At 37.2% G+C, this 20,273-nt stretch overlaps 1 protein-coding gene across 2 annotated transcripts in view; it reads left to right on the forward strand.

Annotated features, from left to right (window-relative positions):
* The first annotated feature begins 591 nt into the window (after positions 1-591).
* The window catches only part of CCDC141 (coiled-coil domain containing 141), a 77,637-nt gene continuing 57,955 nt past the window's right edge, over positions 592-20,273 (forward strand). Inside the window, exons 1-7 of one of the 2 annotated variants that reach the window (XM_064660724.1) lie at positions 592-1,045; positions 4,772-4,949; positions 7,792-7,903; positions 10,057-10,289; positions 11,703-11,825; positions 18,737-18,928; positions 20,120-20,228. In XM_064660724.1, the coding sequence (XP_064516794.1) occupies positions 10,161-10,289; positions 11,703-11,825; positions 18,737-18,928; positions 20,120-20,228 (553 nt within the window). In that variant the 5' untranslated portion in view covers positions 592-1,045; positions 4,772-4,949; positions 7,792-7,903; positions 10,057-10,160. Of the gene's footprint in view, positions 1,046-4,522; positions 4,950-7,791; positions 7,904-10,056; positions 10,290-11,702; positions 11,826-18,736; positions 18,929-20,119; positions 20,229-20,273 lie in introns of those variants that run through there. The other variant, XM_064660723.1, reaches the window with a different exon arrangement.

Here is a 20,273-nt window from a genome sequence, read left to right on the forward strand (position 1 = left end):
ATCCAAGCTCTGTGAGTTAAAAAAATGGAAGTAGTGAAATAGTTGAAAAAATAAACTTTCTCTTCAATTAGCTGATGAAATAAAAAGCCCACAGTAATTGTATAACTGTAAAAAAAAAATCAACATTTATTATTCCATTTTACAACTTAAGAGAATTATCTAAGATTTTTTTTTTTAATTGGAAGAGTACTGTAAAATGTACTACATGATTTTTAAAGAACCAGTGCAAAAATAGACAAATATGAAAGAGTAAAGATTTGTAAATACATTAGCATTGCTATTATTTTAAATTTACTTGATATACATCTCTTTTTTTTATCCCAGGGCCTCCAACATGCCTAAAGAGTAACACCAATTTATAGTCACTTGCAGATTAGAGGACAGGAACAGACTGGAGCAAAACCTCCTGCACAGCAGTGACACCATGATATCTCCTGTAAACCTGCTGTAAAAATGTCAGTCTATTTTTAATATGACCAGTCAGAACCTTAATCTGGAAGTTATTTTGCATTATGAGAGTTTTACCTCAGCATTCTGGCAATGTTATTGTTGTCAGTGAGGGCACAGTACTGCTCTCAGGCCATAACATCAGGCAAGTGATGTCTGAGACTGTATCCTGCAGGGCTCTGTCTCCTACATTCTAATATTGAATTGTGTTAGGTTAAAGACCAAGCAATGACCTCTGTGCAGTTTTAAAAATCCAAGAAGTTTATAGTTGTATTTGATTTGGTATTTCCTCTGCCCCCAATCCCATTACATATAGAGGGTCCCCCAGTGCAGTTTTGGGTTTGACAGCAAATTTCAGCTGTAGTGGTTGCCTGCCTCTTGTCTCCACACAGTGAGATCACAAGAGATTATACCGAAAACCTTGTATCCACTGTATCATTAAACTTCAATTTTTGTTGTTTTCTCAAACAAAGATGGTGATAATTGTCCTGGGCAAACCTATTTTCAAGTGTGAGGTTTAAGGTAATTAAGCAATGAGGATCCTTAATGAAAGCAGCTGACTGCAGAGTTCACTGGAGGACTGATACTTCAGAAGAAGGTAGGTTGAGAAATTGGAAAAAGTGGTCAAAATTTTTTTTTCCCATGATTTACAGGAAAAAGCTTTTGTCCTGACAAATGGATTCTGAATGTGTTACTGGACACTGTGATAGATCAATCTCTTGGGAAAGAAACATTTGAGCAACTGACTTATTGTCTTGATCAGGACTGGTGCTGATGGCCTCCAGTAAAAGTGTATTTGTAAAAGGGTCATAGATAGTACCTGTAGCTGTCAGGTCTAACACCACCAGCAAGTCACAGACAGTCAATTCAGTGATTTGTTTTACAGCAGTACTGCACTTTTAAGGTGAACTCCTGACTGCGCTAATTCATTTCATATTAGTTAGGCTCTGAGCACTCTTCTATCACATATAATTTAGTCTTTAGAGTAAAACTCAAGCTCAAATCTAAATATGATTTAAATTGACATTAGATTTTTGACTACTGCATGTGCCACATTCCGACAAGCCCTTTCAGCTTACACCTAACACAGACGTATCAGTAGCAAGATTTTGAAACATGCAGAGCACTTTCAATACCCTGACATGGTTCCCTTGCTACAAAGGGCCAAGTGCCCTGTGTACCTTTGCACTTACTGTTGATCCTCAGTCCCTAATTCATCCTTGCAACTCTCAGCTTCTCTTTCATCATTCATCAAGACTTCTTCTCCAGTCCTTTGACTTCCATCTCCCTGTTTTAATTTCTTCTTTTTCTTATCCTTTTTTAAATTGTCCTTTCTCCCATTTTACATTATTTTACCATGGTGAGAGCTAAATCTTTTGTCTCCTGCTGCATTTCAAGAATAGAAATCGGAGGTCGTGAGGTGACTGATCAGTCATCTGTGTGGTGAAAGAACCAGAAGCTGCTTGGAGCAGACTACAGAACAATTCACCTTGGGCACAGCATTGCAGTACCCCGTATAAAGAGCTTGAAGCGACTTTCAGATGGGAATGCTCTGGCAAGATGGGCTTTCAGATCCTGGGATAACAGCAAGGGAGACTCCAAAGGCGTATGGACCTTCCAGAGCTGATCCAGGGCGCTTGTCCCTGGGATCTTCAGATAAATCTAATAAGGACATGCTGACAGACCACTTTATTGTTTTCCCTACTACATCCAGGTAAAGATATTGATTTTTCTATGCATATCTCTCCGGGAAGAGTGGCTTCTGGTGACGTTAAAGCACTGGGTGCAGTGGTGTGAAAAAGTGACACCTATCTCTGGTTTGACAGCATGAGTTGCTACGCTTTTGAAATCAATTCCTTCAGGACCTTGAGCTGTGACAGAAATCTTCCTGTAGCAGCTCCCTGTTCAACTTTCACTGTGTGGGATATCCAGTTCTGGTGCCCAAGGGAGCCAAATGTGGAGAACACCAAGTTGACAGTTCTATATTTCTTATGGTCCTAGTCGAGATACTGTTTGGTGCTCCAATGGAAAAAGGCATGAGAACACCTTGGATTCTTGCATATTTTTGTGTGGAGAAGGAATAATTCCTGGAACTGTAGAGGTCCAGCTGTGAGGACAGTCTGGAGTAAGGTGACTGATGGCACATTATTAGGCTGGAACAGCACTGCCACTCCCTGAGTAGTGTTTCAAACAAAAGCTGAAGGCTGTATGATGAAAATGAGAACATTTCAACTCTCCTTTGTCCTGTCACTTCTTCCTTAAGAAAACAGCTGCAGGCTCCCATCCCTACCCCACCCACCCTAGCAGCATAGAGCAGTCAGAGGTGGCAACTTTTCAGTAATCAAAAGCTACGGAGCTGGTGGCAAAGCCTAAGAAGGGAGGAAAAAACCCTGCTCTTCAGATTTTGGAAGAAGAAATCAAACCCACCAGCTCTGACACAGGAAAGGTGATGCTGTCCTAAAGATCATATTATATCTCAGCAGCCTGCACTCAATTTCCTAAGCCAAGAGGTTCTTTGTGTGGTAGACCACAAGAAAAGCCACTTGAGTACTAGAAAAAAATACTTTGCAGCTATATTTCTTCAACATTTTCCACTAGCATAAGTGTATATTCATTCCAGATGATCTCCCTGCAGGATTAAATCTAATATTCTCCTCTATGATGTCTTGTAGTACACATTGTCATGCAGACAGCTCACTCATCATAGTGTCACTTGGAAGCAGTGTGAAGAATGCTGATCTGTATAAATTCCCGCTACCAAGTTTCTGTCCCTTGAACCAGTCCTATTGCACTGAACCACCTGCTACTGCAGACAGCAGCATTCAGATCTAATGCAGTTTGAGCACCCAGAACAAGGAAAAAAAAATCACCTGTTGCTGGTGATTGTACAGCAGCAGGAGCTCTTGCTATGAATGTCAAACAATGGTTCTGAAGCATGTAAATCCATCTTCACTGTTCTTCAGTGCTGAAAGAGTATTGATGGGGGAAAAATAGTTTTGGTTTGGTTTTTTGGCTGGTTTTTTTAATTTGTTTTGGAGGGGGTTTTTTTGTTTGTTTTGTTTTGTTTTTAATTGTAGGCAATGTTTCCTAGATTTATGTGGGACTTGAATTTTAACAACCCAATTCCAGGCAAGTGAGCTGGGGTGGGTGAGGCTGGAATTCCAGTACTTCCTGGTTTTGACTTCTCCTATGTGTGCTGCACAATTCAGTAGTTACCTGAAAAGGAGAGGCAGGACCTGGTACATTCTCACTGTTTGAGGTACCATGATCTGAAAGAGGGACATATGTGACCAGAACATACAAAGGAATGCTCAGCAGTGTGAACCTTCAAGTAGCAGTTGTTCAAGATGGAGGGATCTTTTTATAATGAAACAAAGCACTGCTATTTATAACTCTGCTGATAAATGACTTTTGAAAAAGGATTATAAAGCCTCATGGTTCTCTAATGCTTAAAATTCAACTCCTCTGCTGAATTTTTCTTTTCTGGATAAACCCTCCCCAATATCAGAGGTCTAAAGTAAATTGCTAGTAGAAAGGTGGCTGTATAACAGCTTTTACTTGTTCTAATTTTAGCTTTCTGGAATTTGTGTCCATTTAAATCAACTTTTCCAAACAATAGTACCAATATGGCTTTTATGTTTTAGTGTGGTTAGCATGATTATATCCATTTAAATTAGTCCCCAATTAACTGAATGACTCATACTGATCTGTTTGCATCGTTGCTGGCTGACTGCTTTTTATAAGACTAAACAGAGGCTTTTCAATTTTAAAAGGTGGTCCTAAGAACCCAGTTACACTGTTTCAACTGTCTCTTTGAACAGTCTGTGTGATTTTTAATTTATGTTTTTATTTCACAAGTTTAATACATACATCTATATTTATGTATAAACATTGAAAAAATTAAAGGGAAATAGTCTTAATACAGTTAAATTGTAAATGTAAGTTAAACACAGAAATGAGTGGCATGGGGCAAAAGTGCCACTGTACTTTATTAGCGGTACAGTTTGTAGTTGCCTTGAGACTTAGATGTACATTACAATCTGTATCTTAGTATTCCTTCTTTACAGGGAGAAAGAGTAGCCTGTCTCACATCTATATTTGGTGCAGAGTGCATACTCCACTGTGCTAACACACCACATCAGGAAGGAATTTCAAATGCTCCCAAGGAATTTAGCAACAAAAGTCCTGTTGGCTTTCCTTACATGCATGGGCAAGGGAGCATACTAATCTTTCGTAATAAACTGTTCTCTTTCTGCTGCTGCTGCTGCTGGAACCTGAAAAACGGACTGATGAACTCTCTAATGTCTCTTCGCTCTCCTGACAGAGTTGAATACACTGGGCCACCGTCTTCTCTTTTGACAAGCTGACTGATGTGTGTGCCACCTGAGAGCTGTTAAAACAGCTTCACTTTTGCATTCATCAGAGTAGAGCTCCATAGGCATTTGTTTTGGACAACACCCAGTGAGGCAGAAATGTTGAGCTTTGCCGGGGGTGATGATGGGGTAAGTCTGTTCTCCAGCTGATTCTGAGAAAACCTAAGTGGAGAGCCTCCATAGACTTAAGAGCATATGCTTGTGTCTTCACTTGGGATTGAGAGAGAATGAGATGTGATCACTTCACACCTGTGTAATGTTTTCTGTTTTGTTTAATTTCTTCACCCCATTCAACAGTTCAAGTCTTCACTATTTTTATTTTGCCATCATATTTACATTTGAATAGTCATCAAGTCACTTCTAACAGTCTTTTCAGTAGCTGTCACTTTAAGGAAAAGTGTAAATTCCTCTTTATCTTATATTTAAGCCAGGTGAAGAACAGGAAGACAATTTTTTAAGTAACAGGTGCTAGAAAGAATGGTCGTTCTTTATGTAACATTTAGAAGCTGGAGTTCTAAATTTAAAGCTTATATGAGCTTTCTTAAAATTAGAGTTGAGGCTGACGCAATATAACATTTGGTTGGTAAGCCCTAGTTAAATTTGGTGGATCTTTTTCTATCGTTTGATAAATAGTAAAGATTTAGGTACTATTTTGACAAGTGCTAGGTACAAATACCATACATACTTGGTGGAAATCCCCTAAGATCCAAAAAGAGGGATATAGGAAAGAGAATGCTTTGGGATGAAAGAGTGGGACCTGAAATGTTTCAGTTGTCATTGCTTCCCAGGTTGGTTTACTGTGTGCATTTTTTTAAATGTTGTTGTCCTTGTAAGCAAACAAATAGTGATTTTGCTCTTACCATTGCACTGAATTTGCAATATTAAGCTGTTTGCCAGTTTCTTGATCTCCGATACACTGCTAATTTTACAGTTAGCAGTGTTGTTTCATTTTTCTTCCACGAAGACATATTCAGTATGACAGGGATAAACCAGGATAACTTTTGGTATTTTCTTAGCTTTGTGTGATGATGCTTTTTGGGTAGCTTTTTCTCTTCCTGCTGTTTCTTAGTGTGATATAAAAGTGTGTTCAGGATTGGTGATGAAGGAGCGAGAGTAGAAGGGTTTATATTAAAAGATGCACAAGTAAAATGGGAAGATACAAGCTGCAATTCTTCACTGTATTTCTGTGTTTAGAATGAAATTAATCTGGAACTATCAAACAATAATATGGAACATGGTTTAGTTTTGCCATTTTTTCTAGGGGAAAGCGGGGTGTCTTTTACCCCCCGGGCACTTTTTCACAGCTGTTTCCTAACCTTTTACTGGGACTTTTGAGCCTTCTCTTTCCACGGTGGCAAGGAGAGCACAACCCCTTTCGGAGCCAGCAGGGTCCTGGGCTACTTTTGCGCCACCTTTTCTTAGGCTCCTGTGCTCTCAGCTAACAGGGAAATGCTTTCTGCCTGTGCTGAAGCTGTTACCGACCTAAAGTTAATCTCATTTATCCTGGCTGACCCTTTCCCTCCCTCTTGCAGCCAATAACCCCCCACTTTTGGGAGCAGGGATTGCTTCTTCCCCACTTGCTGCACCTGTCCTATCTCAGCAACTTGGGCAGCAGAGACCCCTCACTGCCAGATGGGGAGCCAGTCCTGTCTGGGCACCCTTCACCCCTGGGTGTCCAGGACTGTGGGAGGACAGACTTTGCTCAGTTCAGCCAGTCTCCCAGTCTCAGGGCCCTGCTGGGCTGTGGAGCAGCTGGTCCTTGCCCTGCCTCTGGGTGTGGGAAGTTAGTTTGTGCCCAGTTTGTCCTGAGTCTCTGGCCCTCACTAAAAAAGGAATGTCTGCAAGGGCTGCAGTTTCCTTCTGTTTTCTGTCAGCCTTCTCTCTAGGGCAGTTATCTGCAAGAAGTCCTTCTTTCTAACTCAGTGTTGAGAAAGAGGCAGTGTTGCAAGTTAATGTTCCCCACAGGCCATTTATGTACTTTCTGACTTCGGAGAGAAGGCTTTCTGTTTCCCGCGTTTCTACCCTGACTGCTGCTGGTATAGTTTTTATCATTCTTTGTTTGGGGTATAGGAAAACCTGGTTAGAATTTCAACCTGTTTGATAGCCTAGAAACTTATTCAACTAGTGTAGGGTACAGAGAAGCCTCTTCCAGGAGAAATACCTACCCCATGCTCAACCCTCACACTTGATGTGACCTCCATGTCTGCTTTATGAACTTGGGGGAACTCGCAAGACTTCTTGCTTTCATGCCCTCATTCCTGATGATACCTGAAAATGGTACCTACTCAAGAAGTAGGATGATAGGAACCAGTAAAAAGCAGCAAGCATAGACTTAGAGAGACTGACAGGGGTTCCAGGTGGGGCTCCCAGAGTAAAGCAGTGTTTGTATATCTTTTTCCAAGCTGTGTGTAACCCATCAGTTTGAGGGATTCTTCCTTCCTCTGTCCTCCTTCACTTTTTCGCTATGCACCCTGTTCTCCCAAGTGTGAGACAAGGAAGGAAGAGAAGATCTGCTACATTTACAAAGCAGTCAAGGTAAAGGACCTTGTGTCTTCGAGGCTTCAGGGAGTGAACTTTGTTTCTCCCAGAGCCATTTTGATAGTACACATGCTGCTCCGAAGCTCTTAACAGAAAGCAACTTGTCTCCAAGAAAGACAGGCCCTTTTCCTATGCATCGCTATCTAAACTATGATTACCACACTTCCCTTGCTACACATGAGAAAAACACCTCATGTGTTTCTCATGAGGTGGATAAAGCACATTCCATGTTGACAATGAAGTGAATTTTCTCACATTTACCTCTCAAATCCTTTTTACATACACTTGTTTTAGCTAATACACTTACACTCCCAAAGCTGGATCTTTTTCTCTATTTTCCTGAGATTGTTTCCTTTGTTCAGTTTCATTGTTTCCTATGGACAGCTGGTGAACTCATTTCTTCTTGTCATTCTTACTCTCCTCTTTCACACAGCAGTAGCAAATGGAAGATATTTCTCCCTCCTGATGCAGATAGCCTGCCTGTTTCTGGGTGCTACCAGGATTGTTGGTTGTTTGGTTCAGACAGAGGAAAAAATGACAGATAGGTAAGTAAACAAGACTGAGAAAGGCATGCTTGTTAAATTTTGTTTCCCTAGACACAGCTGAAATATCTCATCATGCAGCACCAAAATTCTCAGCTTTTTCTCCCACAGTTGGGCTCCAAGATCTGTTTTGATACCTTGATACCTTTTCTCTGCCTGCTACTGTGATACTTCCCCATCCCTATCTGGTATGCTTAGCATAAGCCAAATAAATACAATAACCATGCATGTGTTATCAGATGTTCTGAATCACTTGGCTCAGTTGCTGCCAAATTTGCTTACAGTCAACTTCTTGAGTGTGGCATTTTTCCCTTATTTCCAGATGTCAGCACTATGAAAAATGATACCTCATTTACTTGAGTGAAAAGCAGCTCTTGTGTCTGGCTGTCCTAATGAGATGATGGATTGGCCCAACTTGTGCCATGAAAAAGTGCACTTAGAATGTGCTTCTGAGAGAATGAAGACTCACGGACATAGTACCAAAATTGATTTCTAACTTCTTTTGTGAGAGTAACAAGAAGTCTGGCTGGTTTTTCCTAATTGGTTTTTCCAACAGCCAAGTTCTGTTTGTCCTCAGTCCTGCCTGCAGGGTGAAAAATTTGAAGTTGCTTGTCTTTTGGAATGTTTTTTTGAAAGCTCGAGTATTTAGCAGGTTTTGTACAATGGATCTGTCTTCCATTCAAACCAAAATAGGGCTCTCTTATGTTTCAGTTTTGAAGTTTTCTTTAGGACTTCCATCTCCCAGTTTTTGTGTTGGGATTAAGTACCAAACATTTCATTCTGCCACACCTATTACATGAATACACACATGACTCTCAAGAAAATCCATATAGTGTTTCACTGGCAGGGTATCTGGGCATTTCACAGGTGTTGCAAAGAGTTTCAGAAAACTATGTGATATTTGTTCCTTTGCTGGCAGCTTGAGGGTTCATGGTTCTGTTTTGGCACAAGGGATGGGTTTTGCTTTTCCAAGCCCATTTTGTCCAGCACAAACCACTGGAAAGTGCTTCTGTATATCCTGTTTGAAAGTCATGGTTTGAAGTGGTGCTCAGATTAAGATTATAATCTGCCAACAATTGGAGCGGGGGAGAAATGAACAAACAAAAAAATCCCAGACCTTGATACATCTGTTGAAATTCCATGAAATAACCTTAAGTTTCTTCTAGTCCAAAATATTTTAGAATTTGCTTCCAGATCTTGGTTCCATGGCAGGTATGTATGTTCTTGTTTGCAATTAGCAAATACAGTTTATATAAAAATGTCTCTAAACGTCACATATTTTTAAACAAATCAAACAAGCAGATGCTTAGGGGAGAGTTGTGCATGTAGTTTCTTGAGTTTCCAGAGAGACCTGCAAGCCTAAACAACAGTGTCACTTTCTCAGCTGTTCTGTGGAAGGAAACCCAGCAGCTGCTGTCTCATAGTGTGGGTACTTGTGACATGCTCTGGGTTAATGGCAATAGAATTAATATGCCAAATCAATTCTGTAATCTAAACATGTCTAATAATTCCCTCCACTGAATAAAAACCTTAAGTGGAGTTTAAGCGACTATTAGAGAGGTCTTCCTTATGCTCACTTAGAATAAAATGAAGACAGTAGAAACAATTTAGGATTAAATTAAAAAGCAGGTAAATAATCTTACACAGGAATAAAACACTGCTTAAGAATTCAGACAAAGTACTTGGTTTCCTTCTCTGGTTGTTATGGTCACTATCCCTTTAAATATTTTTGGATTAAAAATCCCCTGATTTGATGTAACATTTGATTTATATACACATGCTCATCCTGTTTAAATACTTTGATTCAGCGGAAGAATTATGTTGAGCATATATTTCTAGCAAGTGAGAAAATATTTTACGTGTAGAATGTGAAAATGGAGATTGTATAGTTTCGTGTTTTGAAACCTGATAACACTGGGTTTGTCTGTATAGAATCAATAGTGATTTTTTTTTCCTACCGCTTTTGAGAACTTCTTTTCCTTTGTTTAGCTGGTGTCAGGTGGTGTCCAAGGAAGAAGCCCTTTGCACTTCAGAGGGTGACAAAAAAGAACAGACAGCTTAATGCTACCAAACTAGGGGTGTGTCAAATCTCTCTCAAGAATGATAAACTCAATGGAGTTGTCTATTTTTAACCTCCCATTCTTTCCTTTTGGCAGACTAATCAGTGTTAGCTGAGCTGTTTCACTGAATGAATCCAAGCGACTCTGGTGCTTTCTGAAATGAACAGTGGACCTTGCAAGAGCATTTCAAGTCTGCTTTAATGTATGAAGTCCCATTGTCAAACACAATGTCAGATGAAGCCAGTTCGGAGCAGAAACCTTCTACAACAACGGTCAGTTCAGTTGCTGTTCAGGCTGGGGATGCCAGTATTGTCATAGCTGTACTTAAGGTAAGGCAGCAGCTGCTGGTATGTCTGTTCTTGTCTTTCTGCTACTTGCTGATTATTACTTCTTTTAAAGGTTCTGTGCAAATGAATAGTTAGCATAAAATGATAAGGCAAGGCCACTTAATCAGTCAATATCTAGCTAATAGAGCTTTCTTGGAAGTTAACACTTGTTTCTGTTCACAATTACTCCTTGTGGCTTTTCGGTTTTTTTCAAATAAAATAAACAATTTGGCTAAAATATCTAGGCTCTTGGAGGCAAGGAGTTCCTCCTACTCTGTTTAAAAGGTAAGAGATAAATGAAGAGTGCCATGAAAATGTGTTAATAAGCGTGATGATTGCAGTTGAGATTCCTTGAATTATTTTAAACTGTTCTCAGCAATAATTTTACATAAATGGTCTACCAACTCCACAAATGAAGTATTTGCTGGGAAAAAACTGATAATAAGTGGTTATTTTTGGAAGCTGTAAATTCATATTCCCATGTGTTTCAGTAGAAACTCTTATGTGCGTATAGTTGTGCTTATAAGCACCTAAAGGCCTGTTTTGTGAGCTGGAATGCACACCTACAGCTTACACAAAATTTGGCATCGGGAGTAAAGCTGGATGCTGGTAATGAATCCCAGTTGGAATTTATTGGCAGTTTGATTTTTCATTCTCCGGGCAACCTGGGAAACATGCTAGCCTCAGCAACTAGGGTTTGTCTGTAATGCAGAATAAGGGGATAATGAGTTAGGCTGTCAGGTTATTATTCAGGATGGGAGTACCTCAGCTGTGGGAATGCTTTTTCCTATCAGTTGTCACCCTTCCTGTGAGGTGGTCTGCTGCTACAGGGGAGTAATTTCATTGCAAGGAGACTCAAGATTAGGTGAAGTAATTTATTTTTCCCCTCTGTCCTGTAGAATCATGCTGGCTTCCAGTGACATCACTGCTTTGGTCCTTATCACCATCCTTTGGTTCCTGTTCTAAAGGCTGTTAAGTGTCCCTGCTTCTACTTCTGTGATCTCTTGATATATATATCCAGTATAGATGTGCTTTAGACCCATGTGGTAGAAATAAGATTTGGGGTTATGGTTTTTGCATCTGCTGTGATATATTTGTACCTTCTGCCCGCTCCACCCACCCACCAAGTTTCATTAACTATCTGTATCATCTTTAGCTGAAAGGGGAGATGAGTTGGAGAAATGTTTTTGGCTCATTGTGATAATTTTATTCTTCATGGGCAAAACTAAAATCATAGGACTGATTGGGTAACACTAGAGTGTGGGATTTTGTTACCTGTTTCAAAAGAAATGAAGTTTATACTGTGTTCTGTGTCTTTGTCATGTGTATGGCCCCTGAGAGCTGAGAGTCTGTGTGAATAAATAAATAAAAGAAAGCTTGTGTTTTCTGAAGGCTGTAATTGTTTACTTATTACAGTGTGGAAAATGGGTGAAGCTTCAGCTGGCTGAATCAACACCAAATATATTAGAAATTGGCAGCAATCAGGATGAGACTAAAAAACTACTGCAAGATCATGAATTCCTCCTATCTAAGCTGAAGGTAAGATGTGATGGGACCACGAAAAATTCATCTAGCCATTATAGTTCAGGTACAACAGCTAATGTAGATGCCCGTGCCTCCTATTGCAATGTTGTGTTTAGGTTAAATTCCTCACAGAAAAAAGTATGTTCACCCTTTGTCAGTGTAGCAGATCTTCAATGATCCTGCTGGGTCCCTTCCAATTTAGGATTATTCTATGATTTTTTTGGAAGTTAGGTCTCTGCACTGGAAAAATATGCCTCTGGCAGTAGCAATAAAGACACAGGTTTTTTTCTGCTTTATACATCGGTGTCAAGTCAAATGAAAAAATCCTATAGCCCTTAGTAACTGCTAAATATAATGGAATATTGATTTATGTTTTTAATTCACCAATGTTGTGAAAAGTTTGTAACATTAAAATAGCTCATCTTCAGCTAGCAAGATTTCAGCTAAGTAACTGTCCTAAAATCAGATTATGGTATTGTTGAGAACAGATTATAAGAACAGTGGCATTTGGACACTGAGTTACATGCTTGCATGAAAAAGCTGAATTATTTTAAATGTGTATATTTGACACTGAGAAGAGTCTGAAGGCACCTAAAAAGAGATTTTGTTTTCATGTTTTTATCGGGCAGATTCACTTTATATCTGTAGACAAATAAATTCTTCTAAAATCTGTGAAGCTCTGCACAATATGTTATCCTTTTTTTTTTTGACATTACATAAACTTTAGATCTGAAAGAGGAAACCTGATTTGAATAGGATCAAGTATTTCATTTAATACCAGTGACTGTGTGCTTCCCCAATCATTAAAAATTTCCAATGCTGGTAAGGTAATTTAATACAGTATGTAGAGAATGTAGCTAATATGGTGCATGGTGTGGATTTTGAATAACGTGAAGAATAGAATTACAAAAGAAACCACACCAAACACTCCCAAACAACAAAAATCCCTCCCAAATCCTAGAAAGAGGTGGTTCTGCTCTCTTTATTTATGCAAGTGCCTCACCTTTATTGTCACTAGTGCTACATTTGGGCATTCTTGAATCAAGCTGCTGTACCTGTTTGAACAATTCAGAATTAGATGAGTTCTTACACACTGATGACAGGAAGAAGCTGATTTTTTTTTTTCCTCCTAATTCTCAAAAATAAATTTTAAACAGTGGAAAAAGAAAACAATAATTTTCATCTTTGAAAGAAAAACAAATGTTCAAATAACATTTTACCATCTAGTCAAATCAGGTCAGAAAATTTATTATGCATAAACAGTTAAAGAATGCTTTTCATCCAAATACAGTGGGAAAAATGCTCATTATTTCATATTTTATACCTGCAGTCCTTACAAAATCCATCATTGATTAATGAGTATTCTGTAAAAGGACTAAGTTCAGAATTACTATTTTTCCTCTATAATACAAGAGCTGTGATAATATGGGACTGCAATATCATTGTAATTCTTCCTGACTCTGCATTTTTCAGCCATGACCCTTTGTGATTTATAGTAAGCTGTTAACAATTGTCAGTAATTACTTCGTCTTAAATCACTAAATCCACTCATCAAAGTTTTTCCAAGATTGAATCTCAGTCTTTGAAGTATTGTTTAGAGTAATTTTTTCCACTTAGCTTCTGATAGTGAATTAAGCATTAGCTGTGTGAAGATGGATAAAGAGGGAGTAATGTTTCAGACTTCAAAATTTATGGCCATAAAGATTTAGTTATTTATGAGAGGATAAAAATGAATTTCAAAATGTGGGCAGTAGAGGGGTTGAAAAGATCGAACAAAATTACAGTTGTTAGATGGTCTTTGTTTTGGTGGTGTCCAGTGTATGCAATTCCACTTGATCTTTTACCCTTAGTAAATTTGAACACTAATTAATTATGCAATTACATGAACATTCACCCAGCTGTGGTCTTACACTGTGCAGTTTGTAGTTCTTCCATATTGGCTACAAGTTACTATTTTCTTTGACAATCTTGGTCCAACTGACTCTATCAATGATAGTCTATTGCATCCTATAACATTTATTTTTGCTCTTAGTTGGATCTTGGGATTTGGAATGCATTATAAATAATCTAAAAAAAAAAAAAAGGTAAAAATGAAGCTATGGTCTTATGCTCAAGTAAAACTTGTTCCGGTTATGTGCCAACATCGTGATACATTACCTCGGATTTACATAACTTTTTAAAACACTTACATGCAGTAGTGGTAATACTAATGCAGCATATGGCAAATCACAAATGTCTTGTTAGAACAGCGCATTAATAAAAATGAAGACTTCCATAAAACACATTATGAATATCCATAAAAAAGTTGTAATTCTGAATAATGATAATTGCCATATTAACTTCATTTGTTTTATGTCAGTCTGTAACTTTTCAAAGTTACAAGATTAGAAAGTTACATTATAGTGAGAGGAAAAAAAGTTGGTTTTGCTTGCGTGCTGTGGGGGTTTTCTTCCTACTGTGCTTCTTTAAAAATGAGAGGACAGAATCCTTATACTTTCTAATTTTAGAGCTAGAAATTTTTACAAGTAGAAAAAAATATAATGAAGAATTTCTCCACTTGGATCCCAAGAAAATGGACAGGGTTTTGTGTATTGTGGAATTTTTCAGCCACTTGAATTTGAAATACAGCAGTGAGGCAGCTTTGAATTGTTTTCCTTTTTCTCTTTTATTATTGTTTTTAAAAAAAAAGGCAAATCAAATCCTGGCAGATACCAGATACTTGATATGCATATACTTAATTTCATTGATTAATCTAATACAATTCAATATTAAACTTTTGTGCAGGACAGGAAAAAATTCTTGAATGAGTAATGATTTGATTATGAAACTAGTCCTGCTTAAGGAAAGATTTAGAGGATTAATACCAAATACATCTTTGGAATCAGTTGTGATGAACTTACCAACTTCTAGAAGATAATTTATGGAATAGTTGACCCTTCTGGTACTATGCCATGTTATTCTGTAAACTCATTCTAGGTTTTGATAACCCTTTGGCTTTTCAGTTTCATCATTATTCTCATCCCACTGTATGTATTGTAAGTTATAACCAAAATTTTCAGGCCAAATTCTTTTGTCAACTTAATGTTGAAGATTCCCAGGTGTAAGGACAGAAATTGGCGCAGTGGCCAGTGATCAGTTTATAGTACTTCTGATGCTAGAGGAAACGGAGTGTAATCCAGCTCAGTATTTCAGGGAATTGTCTTTGACTAAGCAATATTAATAGGCCTTTAAAAAACCTAAACTACCAGTTTGACACTGAGTAAGGCAGATGGTGCTTTAAAAGGTAATTGGAATAAACTTGTTGAAAAAGAAAACAGTAATTTCTAGACAATTTTTAAATTTCTTTTAATGGTCAGAATTACTGCAGTAAAAAAAGTATGTGTACTTCAGGGCATTAGGGAAAAACATATCCAAAATAGTGTCCTTTGACAGAATGTATTCTATCACATTCATTACTGATTTACATTTGTTCCATTAAATTTGGAAATTAGGAACACCCTGCTACTTTAATAAAAACCAAAATACAACTTTAGAAAAGGGGCCCATTTCAAATGTTTATGGATTAGGAAACAGATGTGTTATTGTTAATAGAGTTGAAAAAATAAATGTTGAGCAGGAAAGAGTAAAACTGAGACTAAACAGAGATCATGTAAAGTGTTTACAACAACTAGTTAAAATTCCCCTCAGTAGTCTCAGCTAATATGTTGTGATTCTAAACTAATGTATTCCGTTTCTGTTTTGCTAAATTAGACCATGTCAGCAGTAACAATTTTGTTGAAAACATCAACTTCTGTGATTTCATGCAAATCTCTTTCCCAACATCTGCCTTATCCTTCTGTAGGTGCTTTTCAGCAGGTTTATATGTTCTGGAAATGTAAATATATGTGTATGTACATTTTGATGTCTCATTTTTCACAATTTAAAAGAAAAAAAAAGTGAGATCAAGACCAGAAAACTTGAGAGAAAACTTCCAGGAGGTAAAACAATGTAGACTGCATTGTGCATACACATTTCTCTGCCTTTCTTCTGTTCTCCATAATTCAGTTGTTTCCATGAGAGGCTCTACCTTGAGGTGATGTCTTAGTGTTTGAATCCCCCAATACTAAAACTCGCTGGATCATTTGAAGAAAAAAAAAAAAGACTGTGTGTGTGTATGTGTGTGTGGTCATGACAATGTCAAAATCTCCACTAAGGCATTCTTGGTTTGCTTCCAAAGCTCTGGTTTTTATCATGAAAGAGGCTGTGGTAGAACTGCTAAAAAATAGAAGTAAATCTAGCCCATAAACTTAAGTTTAAAACTATCAATGTTATTCATTTGGCTCATGAACCTGAAGATTGCTCCTAATTACTTTATTTACTTCAATTCACAGAGTATAAATTGCAAAATAGTAATTTATATGCTAATAGTCAAGAAAAACAAACTAGAAAATTGCATTCTTCAAAAAGCACTAATATAATATGCTCATTTTTTGCACTGATATCTTTTAAATAAGCTTTTCAATTATTTCAAGTAAAATATTTTCATAATGCTTACTTTTCAGTAAATTTGTTATGGAAGAAATTATTTGTTAATATCTTCTGAATTATTGGCAAGTAATTGTTGAAGTGCCCAACAGTACAATTAGCAGCAAAGTTCAGTTGCATTTTTATCACAAAGTAGAGCTGATTTTTGCAAGAGATTTGAACAAAAATAGGTAGACTTGAATAAATATTTCTTTCAGTGTTAGTCCAGCTCAGTCATCAATTTCAGTATTTGCATAAGCAAAATTCCTACCAAAATAGTGTTTGTCTCAAAGTAGCTTTATGACTATTTTCTGAGCCTCAAGTTAAAAATTGTGTTGTATAATTTCTATAAACAAAGATTAATTTTAGCAGCATCTCAGTGAGGAGGGTAGTTTACACCTTGAAAACTCTGAGTTACAGAATCAGTGTACAACAATCAGAAAAGGCAAAAGATAGTTTCCCCCTATAATTCCTTGCTCTTTTAATGGAAGGTAAAGTACCCAAATAATGGACTGTGAACAAATTAATACAAAATTGTATTAATATTAATTATAATATTAATTAAAATTATTGTAGCACAGCTTACATAAAAATATTTTTTTCGACCTTCAGTTACTTGCACTCTGTCTTTGCTGCAATATCAGACCCAAGTGTACCCCAAAAATGAGTGGTAGGAGAGTTGTGTGAGTGCACAACAGCTGCATTGCCAGGCAGTGAGCATGAATGGCACAGGCCTGGGGGTGTTAGCATTTGAAATGTCTTTTAAATATGTTGAAGTGATGGAATATTAGGATAAAAGCATGTCTAGTTTTATTTCAAAATATAAAGTAGTCAGCTCTTTAAAAAAACAGTCTTTGCAAAAAAATTCCAAGTGGAGCTACCTCAAATGTCACCTGTTCTTCCACAGTGTATTCAGTACAGCTGTGAAAGTAGTCTGATCATTTTGGTGAAACTAACCTCCTAGTGACAAGCAATTTGTGTGTAAAGTTCTGAAAATATTTTACTTCTTTTTTAACATGTCAGTATTGTCATGACAACTACTTCTTTTCATAGTTTAATATTAAGATGTTGAGTTACTGAAGAGACCATCCATGTCACGTGCTCATTTAATTCCTGTTATATGAGCTACAGAGCTGGTCTAGAATGTTAAGAAAATATCATGCTGGATAATTAATGAATGCCACTACATATACAGAGTTGTTGTGCATGTAACAATTTTATGCCTCGTCAAGAAAGAAACATCATAAAAGCTTCCCTTACTGCTTTACCTCATCAACTTTTTATCAAGTAGTATAAAAATGGCTGGTTTAGAAGTAGCATGTAGTTTTTAGATGTATTGGTAGTGTTCAACAATGGCTGTCTCAAACTGTTCTGTGTCCTTTCATGCCAATGCTATTCATGGACAAAATAAAATTAAATACTCGTTACTGCACTCAAAATTCTCTGGAAGAAAATATACATGTTTCATGATACATAGGAAACGAGACCTCTATATATACCTTTAACTTATGGACAGAGGCTATCAAGTAATTGCTTCTTTGTTGTATTAATATTATTAAGCAGCAGCTGTGGTTATCTTATCTTGTAGTTGCCACCACTGGTATTTTATGTTTTTATTTTTTAGCTTATGGCATTCAACTTTTCCCATGAACTCAAGCTTACCTGCTAAAAGAAAATGCTTGGCATAATGAAGTTTGAAAATAATTTTACATTAAAAATATTGGTAAAGCATTTTCAGTTGTATCTAATAAGCATTCTGAAGCATACCTCATCCTACCCTGCAGTCACAGGGTGATGAACTCACATCCTTGTGTATTTCATTCATTCATCTTATTTCTTTTATTCTACACTTTGGCCTTAAAGCTTCTACAAGATTTTCATAAGATCTTTTTTCTAGGTGACAGAAAACAAGGCAAACTTCCTTTAGATCTCTTAACCAGGATTTGTCCAACAGAGGTATACATAGCAGTACTTGGAGTCTAGTCTTTTTTGGAGGTTGAAAAAGAACAAGGCTTTGTTAGCTCTAAAGACATTGTGGATATATTTAGGAAAATCCAATATTATATACACAACATAATTTTATAGCTTTGTGGATATAAATATTATTGAGAGGTAATGATGTAAACCAATATAAGAAATACCAAGAAAGAGTTTAAAGAACAAGGTTAAAGATTGCAGTGAAAGAAGCATTTTCATTTAGACATTTTCATTTAGAACTTTCATGAGCTTGGCTCATTTACTTACCATTATCATTGTTTTGATGAAGCTGGGTTTTAAATTTTGTTAGTTGTACAACCATATAATCTCTGTGGCTAGTTTATCAGACCCACTGAAAAAGTATTCTGACACCAGTATCAGCACAGTGTTTTTGATTTTGTTTACAGATTTCTTATGTTTTGCCTTTTTTTTTTTTTTCTTCTCAGGCCTTGGAAGAGCAGGTGTGGGATCTGCTGCATGAAGCAGACAAGGTTGCAGAAGGGAACAAAGAAAAGAGCCAGATTTATGATGCTATGGCAGAGACCCTTGGGGATTCATGGGATGCCCTCATCATTATGTTAGAGAAGCGACAGGCACTTCTGGAACTTACTACAGTGTTCTTTGAAAATGCTCTAGAGGTTTGTATCTAAATCAAATGACTGTTTATTTGAAGCCTCTGCCCACTGTAATTTTACACTGTTGTGTATTGTGTATTCCTAAAGATTGAAGCAATTAAGAAAATAAAAATTTCCAGATGCATTCTTTTGCCACCCTCCAGATAGTACAAGATGAAGCTGAACAAAAAAAAAACAAACATGTAGACTTTAGGAAATATCTTAGTCATGATGTCTCCAAAATTTGTACTTTAAAAAAGTACCAATGAAAAGTAGAACTGGGTCAAAACAAAAAATATGTAATTCAGTGGCTATAGATATTCTACAGAATATCTTTCATTCCTTATGATTAAAGTTATTTGGTGTTGAAAGAACTGAATTGTCAGGTGCCTTCACTAATGCTCACTGAAGATGAGCCACTGAAGGTTTTACACCAAAATATCTCTACACCTACTGTAATTATGCAAAGTAAACATTACTCCAGCTTGCCAATCCTTTACCTGAGACTTTAATGTACAGATGAGCACAAAAGAACAACTGTGTGACCCCTGTTTGCCCATTTCTCTGTATCTCTTATCCTAATTCACTGATCCCCACAGGTAGCTAAAGCAGTGAGGGATTCCATGCCCTGCAGGTGTGTGCTCACTCTGTGTAGCCTAAGATTGAACTGTCCTCACATCCTGTAGCCTTGGAGAGAATTAATAATTCTCCCTGATAATTAATAATTCTCCCTGATAATTAATAATTCTCCCTGATAATTATTTTTCTACATTAACCCAGTGCCATCCCTAAATTACAGAAGGAACTGTGGTACTGCTAATTGTCCTAAGAACTCCAAGGTGATCTTTAAGGTCCCATCCAACCCAAGCCATTCTGTGATTCTGTTGTGTCGTGGTAATGTGTGTTATACAAAGAAATTAGTACAGAGTTGGTGTAAGGCTTTGTAGAAAAGATGATTCACAAAGTGACAAACTGTAATTACAGATTATGTCAACTAAAATTTGGGTTCCTTTTATCAATCACTACCTCAAAAAAAAGCAAACCAGAAGGTGTATAGAGACCACAAAGCATCTGTATCTAGAGGTCACTAAAAATGCTGTTTTCCAAGAATTTACAAATTCTCATGAACTTTCCCAATAATACAGAGATTATGATGGAGTTATGCAAAAGAGAACTATATTGTGCTTCTTCCTACCCTATGTTTTCTTAATGCAGTTTGCTGTTAAAATTGACCAAGTTGAAGATTTCCTGAAAAATGCTCAAGAGTTTAACAATATTGACTCTTTGAGAGAACTTCTTCTGCAACAAGACCATCATACAAAAGGTACAAAAAGTATTCCACTCCTGATAGCATGTCGTTGTGCACTGA

The sequence above is a fragment of the Pseudopipra pipra genome, chromosome 7 (assembly GCF_036250125.1).
Source record: "Pseudopipra pipra isolate bDixPip1 chromosome 7, bDixPip1.hap1, whole genome shotgun sequence".
In the NCBI taxonomy this organism is placed as follows: domain Eukaryota; kingdom Metazoa; phylum Chordata; class Aves; order Passeriformes; family Pipridae; genus Pseudopipra; species Pseudopipra pipra.